General features: G+C 37.5%; 1 protein-coding gene across 1 annotated transcript in view; it reads left to right on the top strand.

Annotated features, from left to right (window-relative positions):
- Positions 1-24,530: 24,530 nt before the first annotated feature.
- The window catches only part of ERCC6L2 (ERCC excision repair 6 like 2), a 45,497-nt gene continuing 42,445 nt past the window's right edge, over positions 24,531-27,582 (top strand). The window contains exons 1-2 of the mRNA XM_066569619.1: positions 24,531-24,598; positions 27,036-27,460. Of these exons, the coding sequence (XP_066425716.1) occupies positions 24,577-24,598; positions 27,036-27,460 (447 nt within the window). The 5' untranslated portion in view covers positions 24,531-24,576. The remainder of the gene's footprint in view (positions 24,599-27,035; positions 27,461-27,582) is intronic.

Below are 27,582 nucleotides of genomic sequence, written 5' to 3'. Positions count from 1 at the left end.
TGATTTATGATGGGCCCTGGAGGAAGCTGCCAGGTTTTTGCCAGACCTTTCTCAAGCTTTTGCAGGAATGCAACTTAAACTACCAGAGGCTGTAGAAATTATTTTTCTGCCATATTATTTACAACTATTGGTACAAGTAAAGCCCTACCAACATGGGTATGTATTAAAGAAATTTCCTGACCATCTAGGAGCCGCTCTGGCAGTTGCAGTGCCACCACCACAGACTGTCACTGCTGAGATTGCAGCCCCTTCAGAGCCGGCAGCTCCAGTGAACCCACAGGAGCCCCACATGACTCCCTGCACACCCTACTCTCACAAAATCAGACTAGGTTTCCCTTGGCACAGTCTCAGATGTCTCATTCCACAAAGCCATTTATTCACAGTGCAGTAATTCAGAGACAGTCCAAGCTGGTGCCTTCGAGGACAACCCACAGGAAAGGAACCCTGGGCCTTTGTATTCTCAGTCCCACCAAGCTCAAGTCTCACTCTTCTGCTGCATGGGCTCCTGTCCTCCCCTCTATCCACCTCACTGGCTGGTGTCACTGGGCTTCATCTCCTTTGTTATGCTAAAGGTCAGCAATGCTAGGCTCCTGCTGTGTCTTCAGTGTCCATTCACCTGGCTGGTGTCACTCATCTTCGTGCTCTTTGTTGTCCCAAATGTTGGCAGTGCACCTCAGCCTCTTGTTTGGGCTACTACTGAGAGATCAATCTGCATTTACATCTGCACCTTCTGTGGCTTGCAAGCCCAGCTACCTGTGCCTTCAACAATACTTACTAGTAATTTCAATTCATTTTTGTAAACAATCTGAGATTTTTGTCTCTCTTTTTAAGAACAGAAAAATCCTCTGAATTTTCGAGAGGGATATTAATGTGAATGTCTGACTGACTGTTCTGAAATGCTTGTCCTAGGGAGAACAGACACAACCAAGTGGCTTCCATCCAGCTGTATTACACAAGCAACCAGCCCTTCAAGGTGTGGTACAGATAGATGAATGCAGGTAGAAGGGAAAGACTCTTCTGCTGTTACTAAACTGTGCCCTTTAGAGCTAGCTGAAACATTTTTTTGATAAAACATGGGTAAAAAAGGTTAAATAAATGCCTTTTGGATCTCTGGAAGTGCTCAAGTCCAGGTTGAATGGTGCTCTGAGCAACTTGGTTCAGTGAAAGGAGTCCCACGGCAGGGAGGATTGGAACCAGATGATCATTAGGGTCCCTTCCAACACAAATCATCCTATGATTCTATGATCATCAATTACCTAATTCCACAGTGCAATTAACCTGCTACTTTTATCCGAGCTGAATTCAGCAAAACAAAACAAAAATGAAGGGAATGTATTCATCATTTAATTACAATTAAAGGTTCAGATCTAGACAAGCTACCACAAGGAGATGTGATTTGCACTTCCAGATATTAGCCACTCCTCCTGTGCCAGAGGGGGTAATTCATCACTGGGGAGGGGTTGTGACTGTTTTGTGAGAGCTCTGCTGGCAGTAGACTCGAAGTCAACTCCACTGTTAGACATCCTAGTCACACGCCTTTTCTTGACAGCCCTACCCAGTCCTTAGGGTGCTCCTTCAGCAGCCTGGGGTATAGGCTCCATACTGATGTTATTTGTATTGAACCAGCAGTTTGCAGCTTTTCCACACACCAAAAAGGGGGGAGGATAAAATTCCTCAGCATTAGAAACATGACCCCATGTCACAAATATAAAATCACGTTCATTAATCCTTTCAATCATACACGTCTGCATAGAACACAACAAGAAAGAAGAGATCTTTCAAGACTGAAATTAAACCTGGAATTGAAATAATCTCAGTGTATTCCTTGTATCACCTTCTTTTATGTTTTCATGTTGTTTATCACAGATTCTTTCTTTCTCCTTTCATGTTTTATCATGCAAAAATGAAGTGATTAAAAAAAAAATCTATCTACTGTAGACATAACCAGATCCTGTAATATCTATTCATGTCTCAACTAACCAAAATTTTTGTATTTCTCAAGTAGCATTTCAATATTTTAATGATGTGTTGAATATTTGATAGAATAGGTCTAGCCCCATTTCACTTGTAATGTGCAAAATCTCTTCAAAATAGAATTGGATGTTCATTGTTAGAGATTTTCAAACATGGCTAAATTTCTTTTGTATGAAATTACAGTTAACCTTGACTTTTGTTTTTTTGAACAATGTTTAACACAAAAGGAGCTATTTTGCTAATAAAGAAAGCCTAATGTGACCTTTACATTGTCTGTGACAGAAAAAACCTCTCACCATAGCAGAAACAAATGTCAGATTTATTTTAAATCCTTGCAATTTCTACTGTCATCAGTTATAAGCTCTCTCTCATCAGCAATAGAAGAACACATGTCCAGTAGTTTGGAACTGTGTAAAAACCCTCCATGTTAATGAAAGCAAGTGGAGAACTGATTTCCAGGTTAAGAATTTTGTTTGTATAAACTGAAGATGAGTAAGTATTATTTTAATAGAATAATAATAATATCTTATGTTAAAAGATTTCAGCCCACTTTAGAAGTACAAAAAATCTACTTGTAATATTTTAGTTTTGCAGTGATAATGCAGATCAGTATAATTGCTTCCCTTTGGAGGCAGATAAACTGAATGAAATAAAGATGACCTTTTCTTAGAGACATTCCCAGATAATTTCAGTTTAGGCATATAATTTGGAACTAAGAACCCTTTGTTGATATGAAAAGGAAGGCTTGACTGCCTCATTTAGTGTTAACAGATTTTTAGATCAGTATCTAATAGAAAGACATGAATCTCAGACAATAATTTAGTCTACATTCACATTATTCCCATTACCTTCTCAGGAATTTATAGCCAGGATTGAGAATTACTTACAAAATTCCTGGCAGTACTAAATAGTTCATGTTCTCTCCAATGGACTAACATAAACATTCATTTTACTATAGTCTTATCACTACTTAGCAGCAAAGTCAAAATATAAAACATTTTATCCTCTCCTTCTTAAAAATCTAGATCATACTTCTTATAATTAAAGATTCAGCTTTTAAGATGCACATACTTCATGTATGCATGGTCATTATAATATTCCTTTCTTCTGTCTTTCATATCCACTCTGTAAACAAAATAAATAATAGTCACAGAAAAAGGACAAGTAAATTTATTTTAAAAATATGACTTGTATTTTCTTTGCTGCTTAAAACACACACTAAATTTTATATACAGTACATAATATGCTTTGCGTCTTACCAGATCTTAATATTTTTATAACACATATCTTCTTCATTTTTCATTAGGCATGGTTTATGTTCCTGACATTATTAAAACTTGTTCAAGATGGCCAACTGATTTTTGTATAAGTACTAAAAATAATCATAAGACATCATGCTGAGAGTCTAAATTACCACCCAACATGTATCTTATTTTTAGATGTCATTACTCGTGCATTTACATTTATAGATATGCTTTTGGCTTTACTTCAAATGTTAACTACATGACTAAGATTGACTTCTCTGCCACTTTTGTATGCAAAGTGAATCAAATTGCAATCCTTGCCTGTGTCAGAGCATAGAATCATACAATGGTTTGAGTTAGAAGGAACCTTAAAGATAAGATTATACAGTCCCCACTCCCCCTGTTACCTTCCACTAGACTAGGTTGCTCAGAGCTTCATTCAACCTGGCCTTAAACACTTCCAAATATGGGGCACCCACAAGATTTTCCAGTGCCTCACCTTAACATTTTTGAAATTGAAACTTAGTTTTAAATGTCCTTTACTCTCAAAGCCTTAGTTCTCCTGCTGTGGAGACATAAGGGGTTATTAGGCAATATAACCTTCTTGAAGTGTTGAGCACTTAGAGACAGTTGTCCACTTCCCCACAGCAGGGAACAGGCACCACTGCCTTGGAGAAAGGCAGAAGAAGCATAATGGTAGCAAATTCAATCCAGTAACCTTACTCACCAACGCAGGTGAAATATAGAATTCACATAGTGGCAGGAGATCTGCCACGAGGATAAGGACTGTGTTGGCAATCTATTATAGCATTATCCACTAGGAATATTACTGAAATGCTTAATGAACACTTAAATATTAAACTGAAAGCTCAGGACTATCATTCTTGATCAATATAAAGGGTAAATATTTCCACTGTATATTCAGTTAACAGAATTTTACTACTGTGAAGTTTTGAAAAACTATCTTTGTATTTACTATTGTTTTTGATAGATAGGAAAGATTTTAGTGCTAACAGTCACAGAAGTGTATTTTTCCCTTCTTGTTGGATAATCAAGTAAGTTAAAAATCTATCATTTTTAAAGAATAATGATTTTGGGAATGTGTATTTGAGCATATGGATGCATATGTAGCATATACAGGACAGACATGGCACATTTCTTTACCCAAGTTTAGATGTCTTTTGTGTTTATTACAACTATATAGTGAAAAGAAAAATGAAATCATTGTCTTGATGATTCTTCTCATTAAATGTCACCCACCCACAGCTGGGATAGGTATGCACAGCACTCTAAAATGTCTATGAAGATTGCAAATGTTTTTTCTGTTCTCTCAAATCTTGGCAGGTCACTGTGAAAGCCTTTTTCTTATTGATCTGTTGACTTATAACATCAGACCTCTGTATCCCTTACAGGACCAAAAAGGCCTCTCCCTTCTTGGATACTCTGGGTCCAAAATAGGCCTAAACTCCCACATTCTTCCACCACTTTTAGACTCAGACTTGCATTAGACTCTTCATTGCAGATAGACTCTACAAATGCCTCTATACTGCCCAGGTGTAGGCAAACCTAAGTTGGTTTTGGCAGCAAAACAAGTAATCATCTCCTATCAACCTTTCCACTGGAAGCAACCTTGCTCAGTTCCTGGCACTCAGCCAATGCTTTTACAACCACAGTAACAGATTAAAAACCCCACTTTTTCCCTCTCATTCTCAAAGCAAAAAAACCTGAAACCAAGCAAAATCAAACCCCAGGGCTAGGCTTCTCCCTTTGAATTTCTGAAGAAGCTCACTATTGGCTTAAGCTGGTCCAATGTCAATTATGGCCATATGCCTCATGTAATTCTGACAAATCCTGCTAGAGTTGTCTGAAATTTCTAATGCCCAACTCAAGAAAAATAAAGATCAGATACCGTTTTTTCTACAAGACCAAGATGTTTCTACCAGGGATTAAAATGAAGACTGTAATCGTATGTCTCCACACATTTTGAAGCAAATGATTGTCTATATCTATCATATATATGAATATATTGGAGGAATGTGCAAGAAAGGCTAGAGGTATAGGCATTCCAAATATTTCATTTATCAAGGAAAGGAAAAAGATGAATCTGTGGCAATAATTAGACCAAACAGCTGTCATCCTGATGTTAACTGAGATACAGACAGGAATGCTCTAACAGGTAAGAGGATGAGTTCCAAGGCAACAGTCTAGTAAGATTTTCCTGATACTATGATTGTTGTTCCAATCTTACCATAAATTAGAACTAACACAAAAAAGTGGTGAAGGAAACTGTATCTATATGCCAGACTCTAGCAGAATAAAATTTCATACATCAGTTCTATTGTACAGTAAGGTCCATTTGTTGGCATTTGTTGACACCACTGTGCTGATTTGCCCTAAAAGCTCAAGTTTTACTATCAATATTTATTGTGTAAAGCAGTGCTTTAGGTTGTCAGTACTACATATCCAATTTAATATGTATGTCGGGAAAAAAAAAACGAAAAACCAAACTCATTCCATTGTATAGATCTTTTGTTTGTTTATTTTGCTGCTTGATGAAAGACTTACTATATATTGGATTGCTGGCTCCATTGCAGATCATATGATTATGTCACTGGTTATGACATAATTATGATTATGAATATGATTATGATTATGTTGATTCTTAAATGCAGCTGAATGCCTCACATGCTTGTTCTGATTGGTGGACAACTCAGTGATGACAGGTACAGTACGAAGAAGTACTGAAATTGTCAGAGCAAGATCTGAGAATTCAAAAACATTACTATTCAACATTTTTGCCAGTTACCCTATTTCCACAAAACACACACATTTTTCAAATAATACAGAACATGGACAGAGGTTTAAATAATGACCATCTAGTTCTGGTTGGTTGCTTCTTATATGTAATGTAATTGTGAATCACAGTGTATCACAAATAAGTCTTGATTACAGAGTAGTTTTTTTTTTAAGTATTCTGTGAATCCATATTAAAAATAATAATAATTTAAAAATCCAAACAGAGTTTTAAAATTAATTATATGTTTGGGGTATTCTTAGCCAAATAATGGTTTTGCACAGATTAAAGCAGCTCCTCACCAGTACTTGAATCATTCCCTATTACAATTAATATTGACAACATCCTGTGTCTATACTGCTAGTATTGTGCCATTGCAGACACCACTTTTCAAACGAGACTGACACAGGACATTAAGACCAGCTACAGTAAAGGAAAGGACCTATCATATTTTATATTTATTTTTGCAAGAGCTGTCATGGCTACTATGGTTTTCTGACCAAAATCCAGTCAAGAGGATCATTATCTCATAATTTCTGAATATTTTACTCAATTTAATCAGCTGGATGCAATACGGACTTCTTGATCAATAGAGTTTTGGAAGCAAAGTTCTAAGCACAACCAAGGAAAGACAGACATATGAAATCTGCTTTCTGTGATCTGATGTTCATACATTGTATGGAAGGGAATTCTCAGAAGAACTTTCTGTCTTCTCTGTTTCAAGGAGAGATCCTGAAAACTGGTATGTCAAAATAACCCAAGTTTATGCTTTCTTTCTTTCACTTGTGAATCCTTCCTGGAAGCAGACCTTGTCTTCAGCCTCCTAAGCTTTCTGTGGCTAACAGTACCATCTTTGCAGCATATATGTAATAGGATTATACCACAAATGAGTATAATGTAACTGAATCAAATTCTGCTCTTCTCCAGAATTAATGGGTAAATATCGATCAAAAATGACATTTTAAAACTATTGGAACTGGAGTTAAATACAAATGGCAATTTAGACATAGTCTTTGGAGTCCACAGCAGTGCTTTTGACAATGTTATCATAATTTAAGAGCATCATTCATAAATACATATTAAGGTGTAGGCAAGTTTGTATGTATGTTTAACATAGGTTATATAAAACCAATGTAAATTTTTTTCCATAGATAATAGATAGATAATAGATTTCCATAGATAATAAATGTGTTCACAAAATGTTTGCGTAAAAATAATCCAGTGATTTTATTCCATCATTATTAAAGTTCTGTGTCATTTTTCAGAGTAAAAAACCCCACATCTTTTCAAGGAGACTATATTTCAGCATGTTCAATTACTATTATAAAAATCGCCAGTTTTTGATGACAGTTTGAAAACAGTAAATATTTTAAATGTGCAAGATTCTCCTGAAGAAAATATCAGAAGAACATGATGAAATGAAAATTATAGCCCTGCCAAGAGCAGGAGTTTTACCTAAAAAAATTTAAAAAGGATACCAACTTTTTTTCCCCCTGCCTTTGCAGGTTGCTGGTTTAAAATATGGTTAATACAAAAATATCTTTCTTTTATTTCTTTATCAGACTTAAAAGCAGAATAACATAGAGGGAACATTCATGTCTGAGCATCTTTCACTGCATGTACCTTCTGTTCCAGATAAAGTTTTTTACCTCCCACTTTTCCTTTCTGCCCATTTTCATGTTTTATTTATCATCTAGTATCTTTTACAAGACTAATGTGTTATGGATCCATTGAGACACTGCTTTCAAGCCTTTTCTCCTTATCTTCCTGTACTTGGATGCTCTCCATGTTAACACACTGAGAATAGGAAGGCTTTCTTCTTGAACCTAGGCTTGTGCTTCAGCATTCCACCTTACAAGTGAGAGTTGTTTATTAACGAAAAGGAGCACATATTTCAAACCAAAATGAGGAACTTGCTTGACAAGTAGCAGAAAAGAGACATAAGATCAGATGGTGAAATCTGGCTAAATGGGGTGTTGCCATTTCCTCTCACTCGACACCTAGGCTGCCCTCCCAGATGTTGGTGTTGAATATCAAGCAAGTGTAGAGTGATTTCTTTTGGCTGCTGAGTTGGATTCTTCTGGAGGCTATGTGGGCCTCAATATGAAAGATGGGTTATCTGATTCAGAAATAAACTGTATGACTGAACTTTGAATCTGAAAACAAATCTTGATTTGTAATTCTTGAATGCATACCTTTATAAACTTCTATAGCCAAGGCAGTACTGTGTATAAATTTCACGTCTATGGCCTGACAAGGAAACATGCCTAACTGAGACCAGTAGAACACAGCCTTAGGCCTTCCAATAAACTTCAGATAAAAATCCTTCTCAGTTACTAAGGAAACTGTAAGGAAGAGGAACAATGCTGATAACAAATGTTATCAATTACCAGACCTTCTCAGGCTGCTTTTAATTTTGTATTTTAATACCACAGACCAACTTCAAGCCTTCTAGTCCAGGACACATATGGATAGAGATGAAGTTGTTAGACCATAATACTTTAGGGAACAAGACTCAAACAGAGACACAAAAACTACACTGGTTAGAATTTACTAAAGTAATAGACTGTGGTAAAATAGGTAAATTACTATAGAAGTAATTTTAGATCTGTCTAGCTAAAGAGTGAACAAATTCTTCAGTAGATTGCTGGGACAAAGGATGTGCTAGGTTTTAGAGGGGTCAGCAAGCAGGGAACTAATTAATCTTTGGAGCTGAATATGGCATAGCACATCCTGCTCTGTATTCTGACTTTGCTTTTGTGGCAGTGTGCTTTTACAGAGCACTCACCTTTCCATTTAGTTCATACTTTCAAGGAGTATAGACTTTCAAGGAGTCCCCAAAAGAGACTACTCACATAGGACTGTCTGGATCCTGATTAAGGCTGTAGTCCTTGTCCCCAAGCAAAGCAGGAGGAAGGGCACAAAATACACAGAAGCCACATGCAATCGGTGGCTAATGACTGCTTACAGTCACTAATGCATTTCCTGCAGGTATTCAGATATGAACTGTGGGGCCTTCCTGTGAGCTTGAAGGGTACAACTCTGAAATGATAAATGACAATGCCTCAGGCAGTCAGGGGAACGAAAGGCTGCCAGTGTGTTTCCTTCATCACATTCAATAATTTCTGTAACAGAAAAAAAAAAAAGAAAGAGTATTCCTTAATTCCTTAAATACATGAAACTCTAAAGACAGCATCTCAGTTGCATCACAAACCTTTTCAGGGTAGCTTTCAGTTTAGCTGGGAGATCAATTTTTCAAAGTGTCCTCAGTTTTACATTAGGAGGATGTCACTGGAGGATAAAATATTAGCATCATTTAAATAGAAAAGGCTGCATTTTTGACACAATTTGCCTTTCAAGAAGCAAAATTCCATTTTCTTCTTATCATAAAATTGTCTTTGATTCATACTTCTGATAATATCTGTCAGAGAAATCTCACTGGTGCTGGCCACAAGTGTATTCTCAAAAGAAAAACTGGCTTAACTCATGATGAATAGAATGGAATGTACAAAACAAGGTTTTTCTTCTTAGTACTAGAGGTTTTCCAAAGTAATCATTATACAAAGTAATAACTATGAGTTGAATAAATGACCACTTGGGATTCAGATCTTTAAGATTCACTTCTTGAAGAGCTTATTTTGCAAAGAAAATAATTTCCACATTCCATAATATTTCTGAGTTTAGCTCCATGAGCAGAAAACTAATAGGCCAATACATGTAACTGGTTCATATATGACCCACTGAGAATCACTTTTGTTACTTTTAGTCACACTGGACACTTTGGAGGCCTACCTCACCAGACAAGGACCATTTCCACTCTTTGAAGGGTGCCAGATGAATAGATAGGGGTGACAAATAGATCATTTTCTGCAGCAAGACAAGCATTAGCCATAAAACAAAATATAGGGACTGCAGCCTAACATTACCATGACTATGGACCATAAACTCCAGCATAAATTATTCTCCCTGGTATTCTGGAGGCCCTTTGCTTACATTCTTGACCAGTAAGAATCTCCTCTCCAATCCTATATCTGTCCTCAGCCCTTATGTTTTAGGCAAAATTATCAGTCTCCCAAAATGAACTATCAGGGCCTCATATGCTTGTGCTTTGCATATGACGAATAAACAAAAAAAGGCTACATGCTAATAAAAGTTAACACTAAGCAAAAGGAGACTAGTTTCTTAGGCAAAAAGGTTTGGCACTGTGTCAGGATGCAGTGCTTTGTTTGAGGCCTGAGGAACACCTCATCTCAACCTATTCTTGAGAATCCACTTGCTAAGTCTTCAGGTGTGGCAGACATAGGACCGTACAAGACCAAGAAGTCCCAGTATATCTGCAAGGAGCCTGGAGCTATAAACGTGTGGCAACCTCTTGAACATTAAATAAATGACAAGAATAATTTTAGGACACACACGCCACACAGCCCCCTCATTCTTGTTTTTCTGATTAGTCAGAATAGCTAATCACAATGCAGTGCTGAAATTCCAAAAGTTATGTTTGAAGTACAATACCCTTTGCAGACAGAAAATGTCTTCCATCTTCAATCTATTTCTCATTATGAAAATAGAAACAGAAGCTCCCACATGCCACAGTTCTTGTGGATGGATTGTGCTCTTGTAGGGCTAGAGCTTAATGTATTTCTTAGATACAAGCAAAAGAAAACACTGCAGGGAGCAAAAACGTATTTTGGAGGGCAAAAGACCACTACTAAAGAGCAGACTGTCAGTGTATGCTATAAGATTAGACCATTGATACTACTCTCAGACTATACGGAATGGAATACAGCTGTCAAATCTTTCAGCCTCCCTTCGTTCCAAACTCCCTCAAACTGCAGATATTTCAGAGAAAAGGTATTGTTGGCTCTGTCCAGTATTGAGTGAAGAATTATCCACACTCAAAATCTGCTAATGCAGTTAATTCTGTTAACCTAATGAAATATTTTAAGTATTTTAGTTACACACATGATAAAGATTTGTCAGGAATATACTGTCCACTACTCCAGCCATTTTGTAGGGGGCCTCTGTCCATGGTGCCAGACAAGGCTCTTTCTTACTCTCTATCTGCTACTTAAGTGGCACAATGGAAGATCCGAAAACAAGAATACTTTGAGAGAAAGTGTCTGAAGAGTCTGAAAGACACAGTTTAAAATGTCTCTCTAACTCCCTGGATGAACCCATGAAAAATCAAATTGCAGCAATTCATCTTTTTTCTAAAACAAAGGCTGAAGAACCTTGTAACCTTCCTTCATGTAGCCCCACAGATGGAGGAAGTAGCTTTGGTTCCAAAAGTCTACATTGCAGTAGATAACAGCAAAGGCAAAGTGGCAAAAAGCATGCAATGAGAGTAGAATGATACAACAAGAAAACGTTGTTTTCTTCAAATATCCTTTTCATGATTTTTCTCTTCTGTATTAACCATCATGTTGAAGAAAGGATTTAAAGAAGGAATAAGCTAAATCTGTTAGCATTAAATAGTTAGAAAATAAAGCTCTTTAATCTCAGAAGTTTGGGGGTTTTTTATGTAAAACTCAACCTAGCAGATCAGTACCTTTTAAATGAACCTTTTCTGAAAAATACTCTAGAAAAGACAAGTACATTTGAAACACAATATAAGATGTCTACACAAGAAGCCCATTTGTTAAGATGCCATCCCTTTCCTTTCTGTAAAAGTAATCAGGCCCTTACAAACTGCATTATAGCTCCATCTGTAGGATGTTTGGACATAAATAATTTCATAAGTCATTAAATATACATAGGTATATATCTATCAGCCTTGTGGTTTCCAGTACCAGAAAGCAATTTCTTGTGTTTCTTGTTTCTGAAGGAAAACAAGTGAAAGGGAAGGTTAGGTAAAAAAAAAACAAACGAACCCCAAAGTAAGATCATAACCTCTGTCTTCATCCAAATTCACTGAAGTGGTTTATATTACTCAAAGGTTAGAAAAAACTTTTTGTAAGATACTGGTTTGCTATGTGATTGGAAAACACTTTTCAAAGTTTAGTTCCTGTACCTTAAGCATTTGAATTTTATTTGAAAGTAGCCCAACTACAAGAAGCACTGGGAGAAGCACACAGGGCACTGCATGCCTGTCAGCTTGATCTTGCTGCTGGGGAAGGTCATGGAGCAGATTTTCTGGAGTACCATCACATGGCACATGTAGGACAGCAAAGGTACCAGGCTAGCCCAGCAAGGGTTTATGAGAGGCAGGTCCTGCTTGACGAACGTGATCTCCTTTTAAAGATAAGGTAGCCCACTTGGTGGATGAGAAGGACTTTGGGCCCTGTCTGCTTGGACTTCAGTAAAGAGTGTGAAGTCAAGTATGGAGCCAGGCAGTATTTTCTTGCTACTCTGAGAAAATGGCCTCACCCACTTTAGTTGATGTGTTTATATAAGATTGTTTTCTTGGCATGAACAATGCTGTTTCTGAGAAATGATTTGTATTTTTGTATTTTTGCAGATTTGTATATTTTGTATTTTTGCAGCTAAATCTGGAGGTGACTTTTCTACTTTTTTTCAAAGTAGAAAACAACATAATACCAGTAAAAGTTGACCTCAGAATTTTAGTTTAGCAGTGCAGATGTATAGTGTAGAAATGAGAAACTAAAAATCAAAGGGCAGGTTTTTCCCTGAATACTGTAAGAATTCTTTTTTGCTTTGTGGCAAGTCTTTCACTCAACCTCCTCATATTTGATTGCTTAGCTGTGAAATACTTTGCTGTCCTCTGTATAGGCTGCAATATGTTACTGATTAGGTAGCAGAGATGCTGTGACAGAAGGTATTGTTACTGTTAAGTAAAATATTTGAAGAAAATTACTTAGCAACAACTTCACACAGTTTATGGTATATTTGTTCTTCAGATGCAGGTTTATCCTGTCACCTGTTTTCCACTAGTATGTTATCACAGTTGTTTCTATAACACATTGTAGTTTGTTTTGCACTTGCAAGCTACAGTGTCTGACAACAATCTGAAAATTCTTCTAGCCTTTTCCCCAGTGGCTTGGTTTGTTTATAGTGAGCAACTCAAAGGCAAAAGATGTTTGCTTTCTGACTGCAATCTGAATATCAATCCTGATTAATATCAATCCTGATCCCTGAGAATACGGTAATCTACATTTATCCTGCAGAAAACTCCATCTAGTGAACAAGATGAAAGCAACTAATTTCTCAGATATAACGATTTTTCACAATCTCTGAAGTGTGATCAGATTGTCAAATGTGACGTATTTAACAAATTGTAAACCAGGAGATTTTGCCAGTCTTCTACAGAATGTATAATTTAAAGAATTCTGATAACAATGAATTCTGAAATATCCAATGAGAGCTGCATGGTGGTTCACAGGATGAATTTTTATTCAGCTATGTGCACTCTGTACTTTGAATCTTTCATTGGATATTGGATCATATATATTGCAATTTTCCAAGTAATTCAGCAAACTAGATGTGATTATATTATCTACTAGTCTCCTCTTGTAATTCTTAAATTTTTGAGCCAATTTCAATGAAAAGGAGGAGAATCTTTGACAAGTCTTGTGAGAACTTTTCGGTGATTATACATTCACCCTCTTGCTAAAAACAGGACTAATTTCACATTAGAATTTCAACAGAGAAGCTTGAAGAACTTCAAGCTCAAAATCTTATTTCAAGCTTGAAACCCAGTTTCAAGGTAGAAGCCTAATTTCAGGTTAGAAGCTTGGCGTTTTGTCCGGTCAAGTTTTTAAAATATCTAAAAAAGTTATTATCCATTTCCTCAAAAAATCTCTCGTTATATTACATTTCTAAAATTTAATAAAACCTGTCTTCTGGATAGAGAGGTCAGTAAAAGTGTCATTGTCAAAGAAAAGGCACATAGAAGACAATACACATTTTGCTTCACTTTCTCTAGTTAACTTCTGAGCTCATGGCTGAGGTTTTTATGGCACACAGAGAAACTATCAAGAAGGAAATTAGTGAACACATCAAGGGTAAAAAATAAATTTTGTTAACTCCCCTGTTTTCGGAATATATTGGAAAATTAACAAACACATGATGGTAAGCAGAATTTTCATTTTTCCACTATTTTTGTCACCTATGTAATGTAGTTCCACTTCCTGAACAGCATTGTACAATAGAGCTGTAAAAAGCAAATATACGTAACTAGCCCAGATTAAGAAATCTTATTTGCAAACCTGTTTGAAATAAATGTAAACCACTTAGATGCATTTTAAGCAGTATTCGGTTTGTTTTAGAAGGCTGAAAGAATTGAAAGAATTGGCTGAAAGATTGGCAGGTCTGTTATGTACTCTCTAATCCTGAAATTTTTTCACAAGTCCAATAATGTACTTGATGTAGCATAGGCTTTTTCAAAATCTGTAAGAGTAAAAAAGTATCAAACATTACCGAATGAATATCAGTGTCTCCAATAAGGTTCTAGTACTCATAATTCTGCACATTCCTACAGATGGGGACTAGAAATATACAGTCAACACAGATGTACTCAGACTTCAATATTCAAAACCACAATTTATGAGTCAATATCATGGAAGATGAATGGCAAAAAATGGCCATTTGTACTGTTTGTGATTTTCATCTAAAATAAAAACATTCTAAATATAATATATTCTTATAATAACTGAGTGATTTTAGACTTCTGGACCTTTCAATGACCCAGTGTAGTAAGAAAATATGTATTTTAGTGTGTGGGTGGCTGTTATGTTAGTTGTCTAGCAATGGAAGACAAAAGCCTTTTTTATACAGTTTTACTTGAACATTTTATTGCACTTGATCAGACATACCAATAAAAACCCTCCCAATTTTACATAATTTTATACATTACATCAGAGACAACAGAGCAACAAAACTGAAAATGTCTGCAAAGCAAACAGCTTAGGCAAAATTTGTTTTTCAGACTGATTTTGTTGTTGTTTAAATTGGTATCTAGCCTCTAAGTATTTAAGAAAAATAGCTTAAATTTATAGAAATAAATTCTCATTTTAGAGCTAAAGGCTTACATTAAAATCACCCTCAGAAACTGGTTATAAATAACCATGGCAACTGTGGTTTCTGCATATGAGCATTGCATCCAGCTATACTTAGCAATCCACCGCTATATATACTTGAAAGGGAGAGTGACATGAAAACCACTAAGCATTTCAGAGATCCAGTAATACAGACTGATTATTTCTTATTTCAGATGTGGAGGTTTGTTTAACTGACAAATTGAATTTTATTTCCTAGTCAACTGTATCTTTCAATGACTGATCATCATCCAGCCCTGAAATAAATGTTACCTGATTAAAGTAGTAAAGGTTAAAACATTTAAAACACATGCTGTAGACCTCAGAAATCAAGTCAAGATGTGTAAGGGTATGAATTATTAGAGGACTTATGAAATCCGCCCTGAACAAATTAATTCATCAGTTTAGCCAAAGGCCTGTCAATGAATTCAAGAGCTCTTTAAAAAATGAAACATCTGTTGCATATTTAAAGGTTCTGTGTATATGTAAATGTGTAAATGTTGTAGATTATTCTTTCCAAGGTGGGATATGCAGTTTAAATAAATGTGTTTGGAAGTTACTTTGTAATTGCTGTAATGTCCTTGAGGATAAGAGGCAATTCATGAAGTGTTCCAGCAGCCTTTGAATTCTCAAGCCTTGGGAGTTATTGAGGCAAATTAGATCTTGAGTGAAGCTGAAAGATACGTCCATAAATCTGCATAATGACATCATTGTCAAAACAACCTATTACCCTACAAGAGTTAATAGTAGCTTGGCTTCTTTTTTTTTAAGCAATCAAGATTACATGGCTTCTTAGAAACAAGGTGAAATTCTTTCTGGATTCTGTTTTCTTTCCAAGATGGCATAATAACTGAGGGTCTCATTTGTTCTACAACTAAGTACTGACTAATCTCATTCTGTTTAGAAAATAATTGGAGCATCACTCAGCTAAAAGAATCTGATGTTCCGTCTTTGTTGTGAAAGGATGGTAGCGATCCAAAAATTTGCATCAAGCAAAAGTTTGAACACTTTTTTCCTTCGGTATATTTATACAAATTTGGTGCTGTAAATGAACACCCCAGACCCTGTAGAAAACTTACTTGATTGTGATAGTTTGTACTAGTTACATAAACCTTATATGCACACAAGTGTAATGAACATAGCCACATACTAATTGAGATATTCTAATCTTCCTACAGTTTACCTAAAGTATTTTAAGAAAATATTTACATGAATGTAACTAATTTTTTTTTATATCATGTAGATGAAATGTAACCTGAACTATCTGGCTGAGAAGGTGACTTCTTTGCCACAGTATCTATGGTAACAACTTCTACTCCATTTATTTTTATGCCTCCATAGTTGTAGTAGTTAGATGATAAATATCAATGAAGTCATAATAACAACAAATTTGTCTTAAACCAGAATTATTTCCTCACACCTACACATACAAAGCTAGGTTAATATCTTTAAGAAAAAGAAGAAAAAAGACATGCAATGGGTGACTGGTTCTTGGGAACATTTTGTTCTGCTATTTTTTTCCAGTTCATTAAACCTGTGACCGCAGATCTGGAGTTTTACCACATCCTTTTTTGGTCAAAGTCAATGGACCTCCTTTTACATTTAGCCTAGGTAGTCAGTTACTAGTTCATTCTACCCAAAGACCCACATGGAGAGAATCAGCCTCCAGGTTCAACCACAACAGACAGCTGGATTTGAAAAAAGGCTGGTATGGTCTGGATTGGCAATAATCTTGAATGTTGTGGGAAGTCCCTGGTGGGCCTGTGCAGAAGGCAGAAGCAATAGAATGCTGTATATTTTAGTCTTTTTTTTCTGGCTACATTTCTTTGGTTTGGACATTATGACTTAGCTATTATGGCATAGGGGCTATTATGGCATATGGTTTGCTATTTTGTGGTTTTATTAGGTTTTAATTACTGATACTGATATGTTTTAATTACTGATACAATGAAGGCATTTGAACAGCCTTAATTTCAAACTAGGAAAGGGTTTCAGTCTGGTTTTGGGCCAGGAACACACAATCTACATATGCACGTATATGTACAGGCCAAGAGATTGCTTTGAATAGTCCCAACAGAGATATTATCTATTAAAATGATCAGATACCTAGCAACAATTTAAAGTTACATCTATACATTAAAAGATATGCATGGCAACTTAATTTTTAATATAGAATGTATTTCTCTTGATTCATTTCAATTAAAGTAACTTTTATGGTAGCTGGCTTGGTAAGTCCTTTGATGTTTTAGAAATCATATAATGGTATTTCTCCTATTTCATCTTCCATTTTATTTATAAGCAAAAACTTGAAAAAAACCTACCACAGTTTTACTCATATTATAATCTATTACCAGTGTCACAAAAGGTTTCATACTTTCGTAACACATTACTTTTGTAAATCATTGAACAAAGGCTGAAAATTTGTCTAAATCAAAGATATACTTTACAGTGCAGTTACCATTGTATTACAAAATGTGCTTAGGTTACTGACAATACGTTTGTTATATTGAGAGCTGATTCAGCAGAAATAATCTCTGACATACTGGTCCCAGACGTTTGTGGTTTCTGGCACCACCAGCAGTCTGATTCCCCTACTAAAAGAGGTTAAATGACTTCAGAGTAAGAGAAAAATACCCTCAGGGATATAGCAAAAATATCCCTGCCTTCCACACAAAACCCCAGCACTCTTACATGCTTTAGGGGAGCTGACTGGTGAATTGTTTGACAAGACCCCAGTTTAGCCTGTCTCTAGTTTACATCTCTAGCATATTTGTACACAGCTATAATATTCCTCTAAAAGCTGCCACTTCATCAAGCGACCCTACTTTGTTAGACATATAGACAGCACAAAGAAGAAACACAGGAAATAACTTGTAAAAAGCATTGGATTCTACTCACAGTATTGGAATATAATTTTTTGTGTTTAAACGGGAGTCCTATACTTAATGGAGCTCCAGAGTTTCTTCCTAATATGCTTTTTTGTGTGTACTGTATGTATGTCTCTGCCCGTTTCCTCAAAAGTATAACCCATCAGGTTATCAGGTGTTCACGAAATTAATGATGCAAACTGCTTAAAACAGGTAAGAAAGAAAACCAAGATTTATCTTTAAGATAATCACTACCCAGTTTTTCTTTATTTCTGGATCCTCACAGCAGTCTAGCAATTTACAGCGGGCATTCATATTTCCTACACTTTCATTTGGTTAGAGATATTTTGGCTAGGCTTGACTTTATGATTGAGTCAGATAGCTGCTTTCAAGGGCTGCGTATTACAGGTTTTATGATTTTAGTTATGAAAGATGTTCAAATCTCCCACACCAGACCACATTTTCATCTCATCTTCTTAGGAGGTTTAAAAGAAGATTTTCTTATCTCTTGAGAATAATTTGCCATGTCACTGTAGCTGACCCCTACCATTTAGTCTTTTTTGCTTTCTTTCTGTGTGCACTGCTTTTAAATCATTCCCTTCATGCTTTGCTGTCAATCAGACCTCAAAAAATAGTGAAATTAAACCTGAGGAAGCAAGTACTTTTTATTTTTTCCTCAAGGAAAAAAGAGATTACAGGAACGAAACTCAATTGTAATTAAGCATAAAGTATTTCTATAACTACTAGTCCTAATGGAAAGATCTGTTCCCTTTCTAAAATAATTTCTATTTGTGAAGTGAAATCTGTAACACGTAATAAAAGATTCTCTGAAGAACAATTATTCTGATTTCATTTAACCATACCCAGAGTGTAACTGAGACTGGTCCACAAACCTCTCAAATGTTCACAGACTTTTCTGAAACATTCAAAACTGCTCTATACAAATACCTGCTAAAAATCCAGTGGAGCTGACAAGGCTCATTACACAGTTCCCACTCCAGGCAATCATGAAATTGGAGTGTTGCTGACATGATCCATTTATATACAATATTTATTTAAGAACAAAACTTGACATTTTCCTCAAGTCACCTTTTAGCCAGACACTCAAAGGAAATGAATCAATACTTCATAACACTTGTGGAAGCAGTCTCTCAGGTTTATTCAAGCTGAGTAACACATCATCTGGCAGACAAACTTTAAAGGACAACTTTGCAGCAGTTATAAGAATTATACTACCCTGCCTTGTAAGAGTTACTAAGATTTAGGACTAGCCAGAGTATAATTTGAGGGAAAATGAGTTAACAATACAAGGAATATCTGACTCACTAAGTTAAACTCCCAAGGTGTTATCTATTTTATGGGTTGTGCCCATGTTTAAGTGTGCAGCATTTCCAAACATCCTTAGTTAGCATTTTCAGGCTTTTATTTTACAATTGAGGGTACAAAAGAGAGGAATGACTTGAATATCTTGAAGTTATTAAGAATAACCAGAAGATAAGATGAGAAATATACATAGAAGTAGATTAGAAATGGTGCCATATCTTAACAGCACTGTGCAACAGGACAAGCTGGATTCTATCTAAGCAACCTGCCTGCTATCTACAGTTCTTAATTTTTAAATAATAGCACAAGCAGTTAACCAGAACTCAGTTTAACCCACACAATTCCTCACTCACAGAATGACCAAGGGTGGAAGGCCCTAGAGTACATCTAGCCCAACTATGCCTACTCCAAGTAGGGTCGCCTCAAGCAGGTTGCTCAGGCTTGTGTCCCGATGAGTTTTGACTCTCTTCAAGGATGCGGATTCTACCCCTCTCAGCAAACTGTGGCAGTGTTTGGCTACTCCCACAGCTGAAAAGCTTTTCCTTATCTCTAAATGGAATTTCCTGTTTCAGTTTGCACCTGTTGCCTCTTGCTGTGGGGACCATTGAGCAAAGTATCCTTTTACTACCCTCTCATCAAATGTTTGTGCACAGACAAGATCTCCCAAGACTTTTCTCAAGGCTACACAATTCCAACTACAATCTCTTAAACTTCATGGCCTTGGATTTTCTCCACTGTCTTCATGTTTTTCTTGTTGTGGGGAGATATGAACTGTACACAGCACTTCAGATGTGGTCTAACCTGGGCTGAACAGAGCAGGAGGCTCACTCCCCTTGGGCTGCTGAGCAGTGCTCTTCCTGACAAAGCCCAAGAAACTGTTGGCTGTCCATGCTGTTCGATGCACCACTGGTTCATGGACAATTTGATGTCCACCAGGACCCTTAAGCCCTTTTCTGCAAAGCTGGTTTCCAACTAGTTAACCTCCAGTCTATAGTGCAGGGTTATTTGACTGCTGGTGTGCGACTTTGTTGAACTTCGTGAGATTACTACCTACCATTTTCCAGCATGTCACTCCCCCCCTTGCATGGGACCACGAGTATTTGGTTTGTTAACCACTCTTCCCGACTGAATGTCATCTGTTAGCTTGCTGAGGATGCACTCTGTCCCACCATCCAAGTCATTAATGGCCAGTACCAGCCTCAGTATCATACTCCACAATAATACACTAGTAATGGGAGTGCAGCTGGACTTTGTGCTGCTGATGACACTCGTTTAAGTCCACAAGACCAGCCTGCTTTCAATCATTTCACTGCTCATTTACATAGTCCATTTTTCATCAGCCTGTATATTGAGGATGCTACAGGAGAAAAGAATGAACGCATTGCTGAAATCAAGATGAACAACATATACTGCTTTCCCCTAATGCCTAAGCCATCAAACTCCTGAAGTTCAGGGTCATGATCCTACTACTAGATTTGCCTTGTTCCCTTCTCTCAAGACCCTGGACTCCAACATCTCGTGATGTTGGACCAGGTAGAGCTCCACATATCCCTGCTGCTGTCTGAGATAAAATGCCAAATCTGCTCCTACTGTCCTGACCTGTCCTTTCTAAATCCTGCCCACATCTGCCCACTGTGGCATTCAGCTGCGTGAGCTATGCCTCCACATCTCTGTGATCCCAAGGAGGAACTGTGGCACTGCAGCTGCACACCAGGGCTCTAATGCCTTCTCTTTGATTGGTATGGATATGATTCAGAACACCCAGTCATGCTCATTTTCATGAAGGACTCTGAGAGCTTCTTGAATACTGTTGAGGGGTAATGTTTAAAACACTGTGGCAAACAAACTGTTGAAGATACAAAAGGCTTTCCAATATGTTAATTTGGTGAATATCACATTGTGAAGTTCCTCTTTGTGGCACTTTTAACACTATCATGCTTAGTTAATGCCAATTAATTGAACCACTTCTTCTTTCTCCTATATTCTATTTTCTAATATAGGATTGACCAACCAACATTTAAAAGAATTCTAGGTGCCTGTACTTTCTGTGGGTTTTGGTTAGGCTTTCAAATGCTGAGTGTATCTGAGAATCAGTCTTGCTGTGTTTTCAGACATACTGATGTGGAGGATGCTGTAACCAAGCTGCCCTTTTTAGATGCACACCAGTTAATTTGTCTCCTCTCTCTGTCAAAGAAGAGTGAACAGGAAGGCCACAATGTTACATGTGAAATGCTTTCAGGGATATAGCACATATTTAAAAAGTGCTTATCCCCATTATGGTATTCGCTTTGGTTGTTATCTGAGCCTAACACTTCTCTTATGAAATCTAAACTAAGTCAGATATGAAGAGAGTTCAAATTTTAATATAGAGTTTGGATATTTTCAATTTTTCAGTAATGGTAACAGCTTTTCAAAATGAAATCTTTTACAAATCTTTTCCTGAAGAAACACGATGTGAGTTATTTTTGACATCCCAGAAAATAACATCTAACTTGTGCTAGAAAGATTCCTGAAAGGACTTACATTTTCCAAAAACTTTTAAAGATATGTGACAGAGCTAAATATTCTCTGGCCTTGGGATACATTTTCATTATGGGCCCAGTCCAAACATGGTATTGCATGAAAGAAGTCCTAATCTCAGTGAGTCCACTTGATTTCTAGCTTCTTCTTCAAAGTGAAGTAAAAATACAGAAACTGCTTGTAGCTGGCAAGAGAAACATTAAAGGTAAAAAGAAAACTACCTATTGACACACAGCCACCCAGCTTTTCCTGTTAAGGGTGCTTTCCTCCCTTTGTCCTCTCTCCTGAATGGAAAAGCTTCAAGTGTGTCTCTAAATGTAAGGAAGACTCATCCTCATGACTTCATCAGGATTTTCAGGTGAAATTCTGTTTCCAGCTAAGCCACCAAGGTCTTATCACTGACATAAAGCACAATGGATCTTTGAACTGTATGCAGAATTTTTCTGCCTTTTTTATCAGAGAAATTGCAGTGCTTAAGAAAGAATTTAACTTTTCTTATTTTTTATATTGTGAAGGCAGAATATCAAATTTGTCACTGTAAAACAGCAGCTCAAGCCTGCACCAGAGTCCTTATTAGGCATGAACAGCTTTATAAGAATCAAATGCAACCTTGTAGAATAAACACACATTTATCTTCAAACACAATACATTTTTAAAGCTTCCTTATAATCAGAACTTATATTCTTGCTCCTTTTTCAAAGATGCTCTCAGGATCAAGGTCTGTTATGTAACTGAAGTCTTGTACAGTTTACACAGGTTTCTTCAGTGAGAATTTTAAAATGTGGCATGCCACTCCTTTCAGTTTTGGGATATTTTTGTGGTTGGCATAGTTCCCTTCATCTTCCTTTGGAATGAATGCATGACTACACACTTTTTAAAAATAATGTAACATTGGTACTATATTATTCTCTATTGCTGAGCAGCCTCCTGTAATGTATGGGGTGCTCAATGCTCACGTAGTTCATAGCGGAACTTTCTAACATAGCACTAACATTGTTCTTTCATGCTTGCTCTTTTCCTATTAGTCTAGTTTAAGTGGCTGAGCAACCATCACCTATCTTCCATTAACCTCTTTTGGAACAAAATTCTGGCTAATAGCAGACAAAGAAGCAAATTAATGCTGCCCTAGGCTGCACAAGTCTATATTACTCCTAGAGCAAACAAGGCAAGGCAGCCTTTTGCATGTTTGCTGCAAGCAGAAACAGCATGGAGACCTGTTATCTCCTGCCTTGTCTTGCTTCTGAAAATACTGTAAGATGCAGAATTTTGATTAGGTAGTCTAATTATCCATCTTCACTGTACAGAATTTTGTGGCATATAGCAAAAGAATATAGGTGTTTTACTGCTGATGTTCAATCCCTTCTAAAAATTATATAAACTGAAAGATAATTAAAATGGAGAAATCATCCAAAATATGTTGTCTTCTGCATCAAAAATCAAAGCTGATTTAAAAACAGATCTTACATGCTCCTTACACACAAGCGTTTAACTTTCAGAAGTGAAATTAGTATAGCGCAATTAAATGCATGTGAAGGCATTTTGTCAAAATAATAGCAAGGATCTGGGAAGCCATACTGTTCATGTAATTGCATTGCTACTGAGATATGAGTCAATCTAAATAGATTTCTTGGTGGGACCCATTTTTTTTCTAGAAAGAACAGGGTAATTGCTACTGACTGCCTTCACAATCTGCAAAACCTAACTGTGTCCAGTTCAGCTCCCCTGAAAGCAGAGCGGTTTTCATGGATGGAGGTGGAATGGCTGTAAACAAGCGGGTCTTTCTTGATTTTGATTCTTCCCAAATATCAGATCCTTGGCTCTCAGCACCCATCATCTCCACTCAGCTAGCTGCTCTGTACTGTGCCAGCTCTGCCTTCCATAACATCAACTCTTCATCCTGCTTCCTCACCTCTCCAATTTTTTTTCACAGAGAATAACTTTAGATCTCTTTACCCCTGCTGCCCAGAATCACAGAACAGTTAAACTTAGATGGGACCACAGGGGATCATCTAGTATAACTTCCCTGTTCAAGCAGGGTTATCCTTGAGCATATTCCACAGGATTGTATCCAGTCAGTTCTTGAATATCTCCAGTGAAGGAGACCCCACAACTTCTCAGGACAACCTGTTCCAGTGCATGGTCACCTGTCCACAGTAAAGAAGTTCTTCCTCATGTTAAGGTGGAACTTCTGTGCATCAGTTTGTGCCCATTGCCTCTTGTCCTATTGCTCGGTACCACTGAGAAGAGCCCGGTTCCACCCTCTGACACCTTCCCTTCAGGTATTTATACACATTGATATGGTCCGCTCAGTCATCTCTTCTCGACATTGAACAGGCCCAGCTCCCTCAGCCTGTACTCACAAAAGAAATGCTCCCAAGGCCCCTAATCAGCTACCTAGCCCTGTGCTAGACCCACTCCAAGCGCTCCAAACCTCTCCTCTCCTGAGGAGGAGAGAGCTCAACACAGCTTTACCGAGCACCGCGACGACAACCGCCGCTCCGCCGGAACATCTCGCGATATTTCCCGCGGGCGCCCCTGAGCACGGAGCACCATGGTAACGCACATCTCGCGATACCCGCGCGGCACTACCGGCACCAAGCGGGGCGGGGCGGGGCGCGGCCGACGTGCGGCCCCGGCCGCGGGCTCGGCTCTCCGCGGCTGCGGCGCTCCGGGGCTGGCCGCGGTGCGGGCAGCGGGGACAGCCACGGCGCCTGAGGCGCCCCGGGCCCTCCCTCGGCGCCCGCACCGCCGTGACCCGCTCGGCGGAGGGGCGGAGGTGGGTCCCGAGCGCGCCGTTGCCCCTCCGCCCCCGGTGCCTCCGCCCGCGGCCCCCGTCGGGCTTTGCACCGCCAAAAGTTAAAATGTGTGGTGATGGTGTCCCAGGTAAGCGTCTTCCATGTGTCTTGCTCTACAATATCCTCGAATTCTGTTTTTACAGTCATTTATTAGAGTGTAAAAAGAAAAAAAAATTAAACGAAAGGAAAACGAAACCTTGCATTTCAAATTAAATGGTCAACCCTCACTAGTTAGAAAGTATTCGACATAATTTCATGGAAGAGTAGTGGTTGAAAGGAACTAGTATGTGACAGGAGGCCTTTACCACCATGATTTAGTACATTTGAAGTTGACAGTGGCACATTTTTTCCACCTGTAGTAAAAGGCGTAAGTACATAAGTATCTTAAATACCAGCTTTCATCATTGGTGGCAAGTGTATTGTACCCATGCTAGGAAGCCATGTGAGATAATTGTCTTTATTTTTAAAAACTGAAATCCACATAAATTATGGTTCTAATTCAAAAGCCAAGAACCTGGTGAATCAGGCTAGTTTAACTAAGGAGTTCATGCTTTGGCTTTAACAGCATTATTTTCTGGCCTTTTACAGCAATGGTGTTCTTAATACCATTTCATGTCTCAGCCTTTTTCTCATTCTGTTTCCTGCTTCTCACTAAGTTTGGAGTTTAGTAACACTAGTAGTATTGCCCAGTGTAATTTATTCCACTTTGCACCTGAACTGTAGTTGTGAGGACCCATATGCAACTCCTTAGCCTCAAGTAAAAGCTTTGACGTGTTGCATGTCCCTTCACTGCTGTAAAAAAAAAAGGAACTACAGAAGTGCTCTGTAGCACTTTGATTTGCATATATAACAGTGTGCTGAACATAGCTGGTTTCAGTTTTTCAGTTTTGGTTCCTGTTCTCATGAAATTGCAGAAAGAATTAGATGCTACTGGAAGACGTTAATGTACTCATATTTTTGCATTGAGATGAGAGATGTGTACAAATACCATGAACTTTAAGGATTAATTATGGTTTGTTGAATATGCAGCCTGTACTTCACCCTTTGCCTCAGAAAGTTGCCTCGTTTGAGCTTCAAGTCTTTGAGAAGATCTGAGGGAATGGCTTAGGGTCTTAGGGCAGCTTATGTAGCAGGTCACAAGGTGTGGGGCTGAACTCCAAATAAGGATGATGGGGCCATTATTAAAGAGATCTGCAAAATAGTGAATTGAATGGAGAGGCTTTGGTTTATGATCTTGTTAGTGTAAGAACTGGTGGGCCATCAGTTTAGGTCTTTGGATTGAAGCTCATATCAGGCAAAAGTGTGACATGTATCCAGAGCAGACCCACAATATTTTTAATCAGAAGTCACCAAATTCTAGGAATCTGCATGTGTTGAAAGGGGAGTGGAGCTGCTTGAAAGAGAGAGTCTGCTGGTATTTACTAACCAGACAAACTACCTGTGGCCCATGAAATCTCGGTAACTTAAATAATATTTTAGAGGCCAAAGAATTTTTGAATAAGGGTGTTCTGTAGGCTTGTACTGTTTCTATTGTTACCTGCACGTCAGCTTAGGGCCAATGCTGGCTGCAGAATAGTGGGCTTGGCTACATGGATGCTTTTGTTTTCTCTATATAATTAAATAAATTTAGTAAATGACTGATGGTTATCATTGATTTGACTAATACATTGTGGACGTTATCCTGTAAGTGTATGCTTCTAGGTGCTCAGAATTTGGTGAGTCTTCTTACAGTTTTTACACAGAAACATTAAAATAGGCTAAGGTGGAGTTTCTTGCCTTCAGAACTTTTTTCCTTACCTGTGAAAAGTGTCTGGGTTGATGTGTCCAGGAATATACACCACCAGTGGTCACAGAATGATGAATACTTGCTCTGGTGGAAGATTCTCTCTGGCTCACTCCTTCCTATAAATAAGGTGCATCTCATGGTAATTGATAATTACTTTCTTGTAATTATCAAAACTTACTCCAGCAAATAGATAAGAAACAATAAAGGTTCTGAAATTAATCAAATCATCCCTTTGTTTTAGTATGACTGAGCAGGGGAAGATTAGAAATTGTTTCTGCAAACTCAGAAGAACACCTCTTTCTCTCTCAGTTGAGATTTGGAAAACTTTGTGTGGAGCCATTATTTGTGAGGCCTTTTTACTGTGAAGAGTGAAGATCTTGGGTTTTTTTAGTAGAGGTATCTTGTATTATTTTTCATTGCCAATGCAATGTGAGGTCTTTCCATTTTGTGTGTTTGCCTGTGTGAAGCCACTTAATGCATTGGAATCTGGATTTTGCTTTTTTTCCTATACACCTTCTGTTATTTCTAAAATAGTGGTGTTAGAGCAAACTGTAATTTTATGTCTAGCTGTAAACAGTAATTGCGATTTTGATTGTAGTGCTACCTTCAATAAAGTGTTTGTATGAAGTTGTATGAATTTTGTAAACTAAATTTATATCCATTGTTTTGATAGTGAAGAAATTAAATACTTTGTACATCAGGCCAGTTTATCACTATGTGTGTTTGGTTTTTTTTATAGATCATTGGCGTATTGGGGAGAAATGCCTTGCCCCTTGTTTTGAAAATGGAAAACTTCATGAAGGAACAATAACTTCTCTTGAAAAGGACAAGAATGGAAAATCATTTGCTGTTGTATCATTCTTTGAGTCTGAAGAAAGAAAAATACTAATAACAAAACTTTGTAAAGTCAAAGACAGTAGAGGACCCTGGAAAAGCTTAATATTTGATGAAAGTGATCTGGAAAAGCCATATTTTCCTGACCAAAATCTTCCATCTCCTGGAGTTGCTTTTAAATTATCTGACAATGGCGATTTTATCCCGTATACAATTAACAGATACCTGCGTGATTATCAAAGGGAAGGAGCCCAGTTTCTCTATAGACACTATGCTAATAAAAGAGGGTGTATTCTTGGAGATGATATGGGCCTTGGAAAGACAATACAGGTATTCTTTTTGTTTGTTACAGAGGGAGAATGTAGTATTTTCTGGGATCTGTAAATATTTTTTAAAAAGCATTGTATTTATGAAATTCAACCCTCCCTCTGCTGTTGCAGAGATGGATGAGG

Source organism: Molothrus aeneus, chromosome Z (genome assembly GCF_037042795.1).
Source record: "Molothrus aeneus isolate 106 chromosome Z, BPBGC_Maene_1.0, whole genome shotgun sequence".
Taxonomy (NCBI): Eukaryota; Metazoa; Chordata; class Aves; order Passeriformes; family Icteridae; genus Molothrus; species Molothrus aeneus.
Note: the sequence above shows the minus strand (reverse complement) of the source record. Positions and strands in the feature narration are given on the sequence as shown.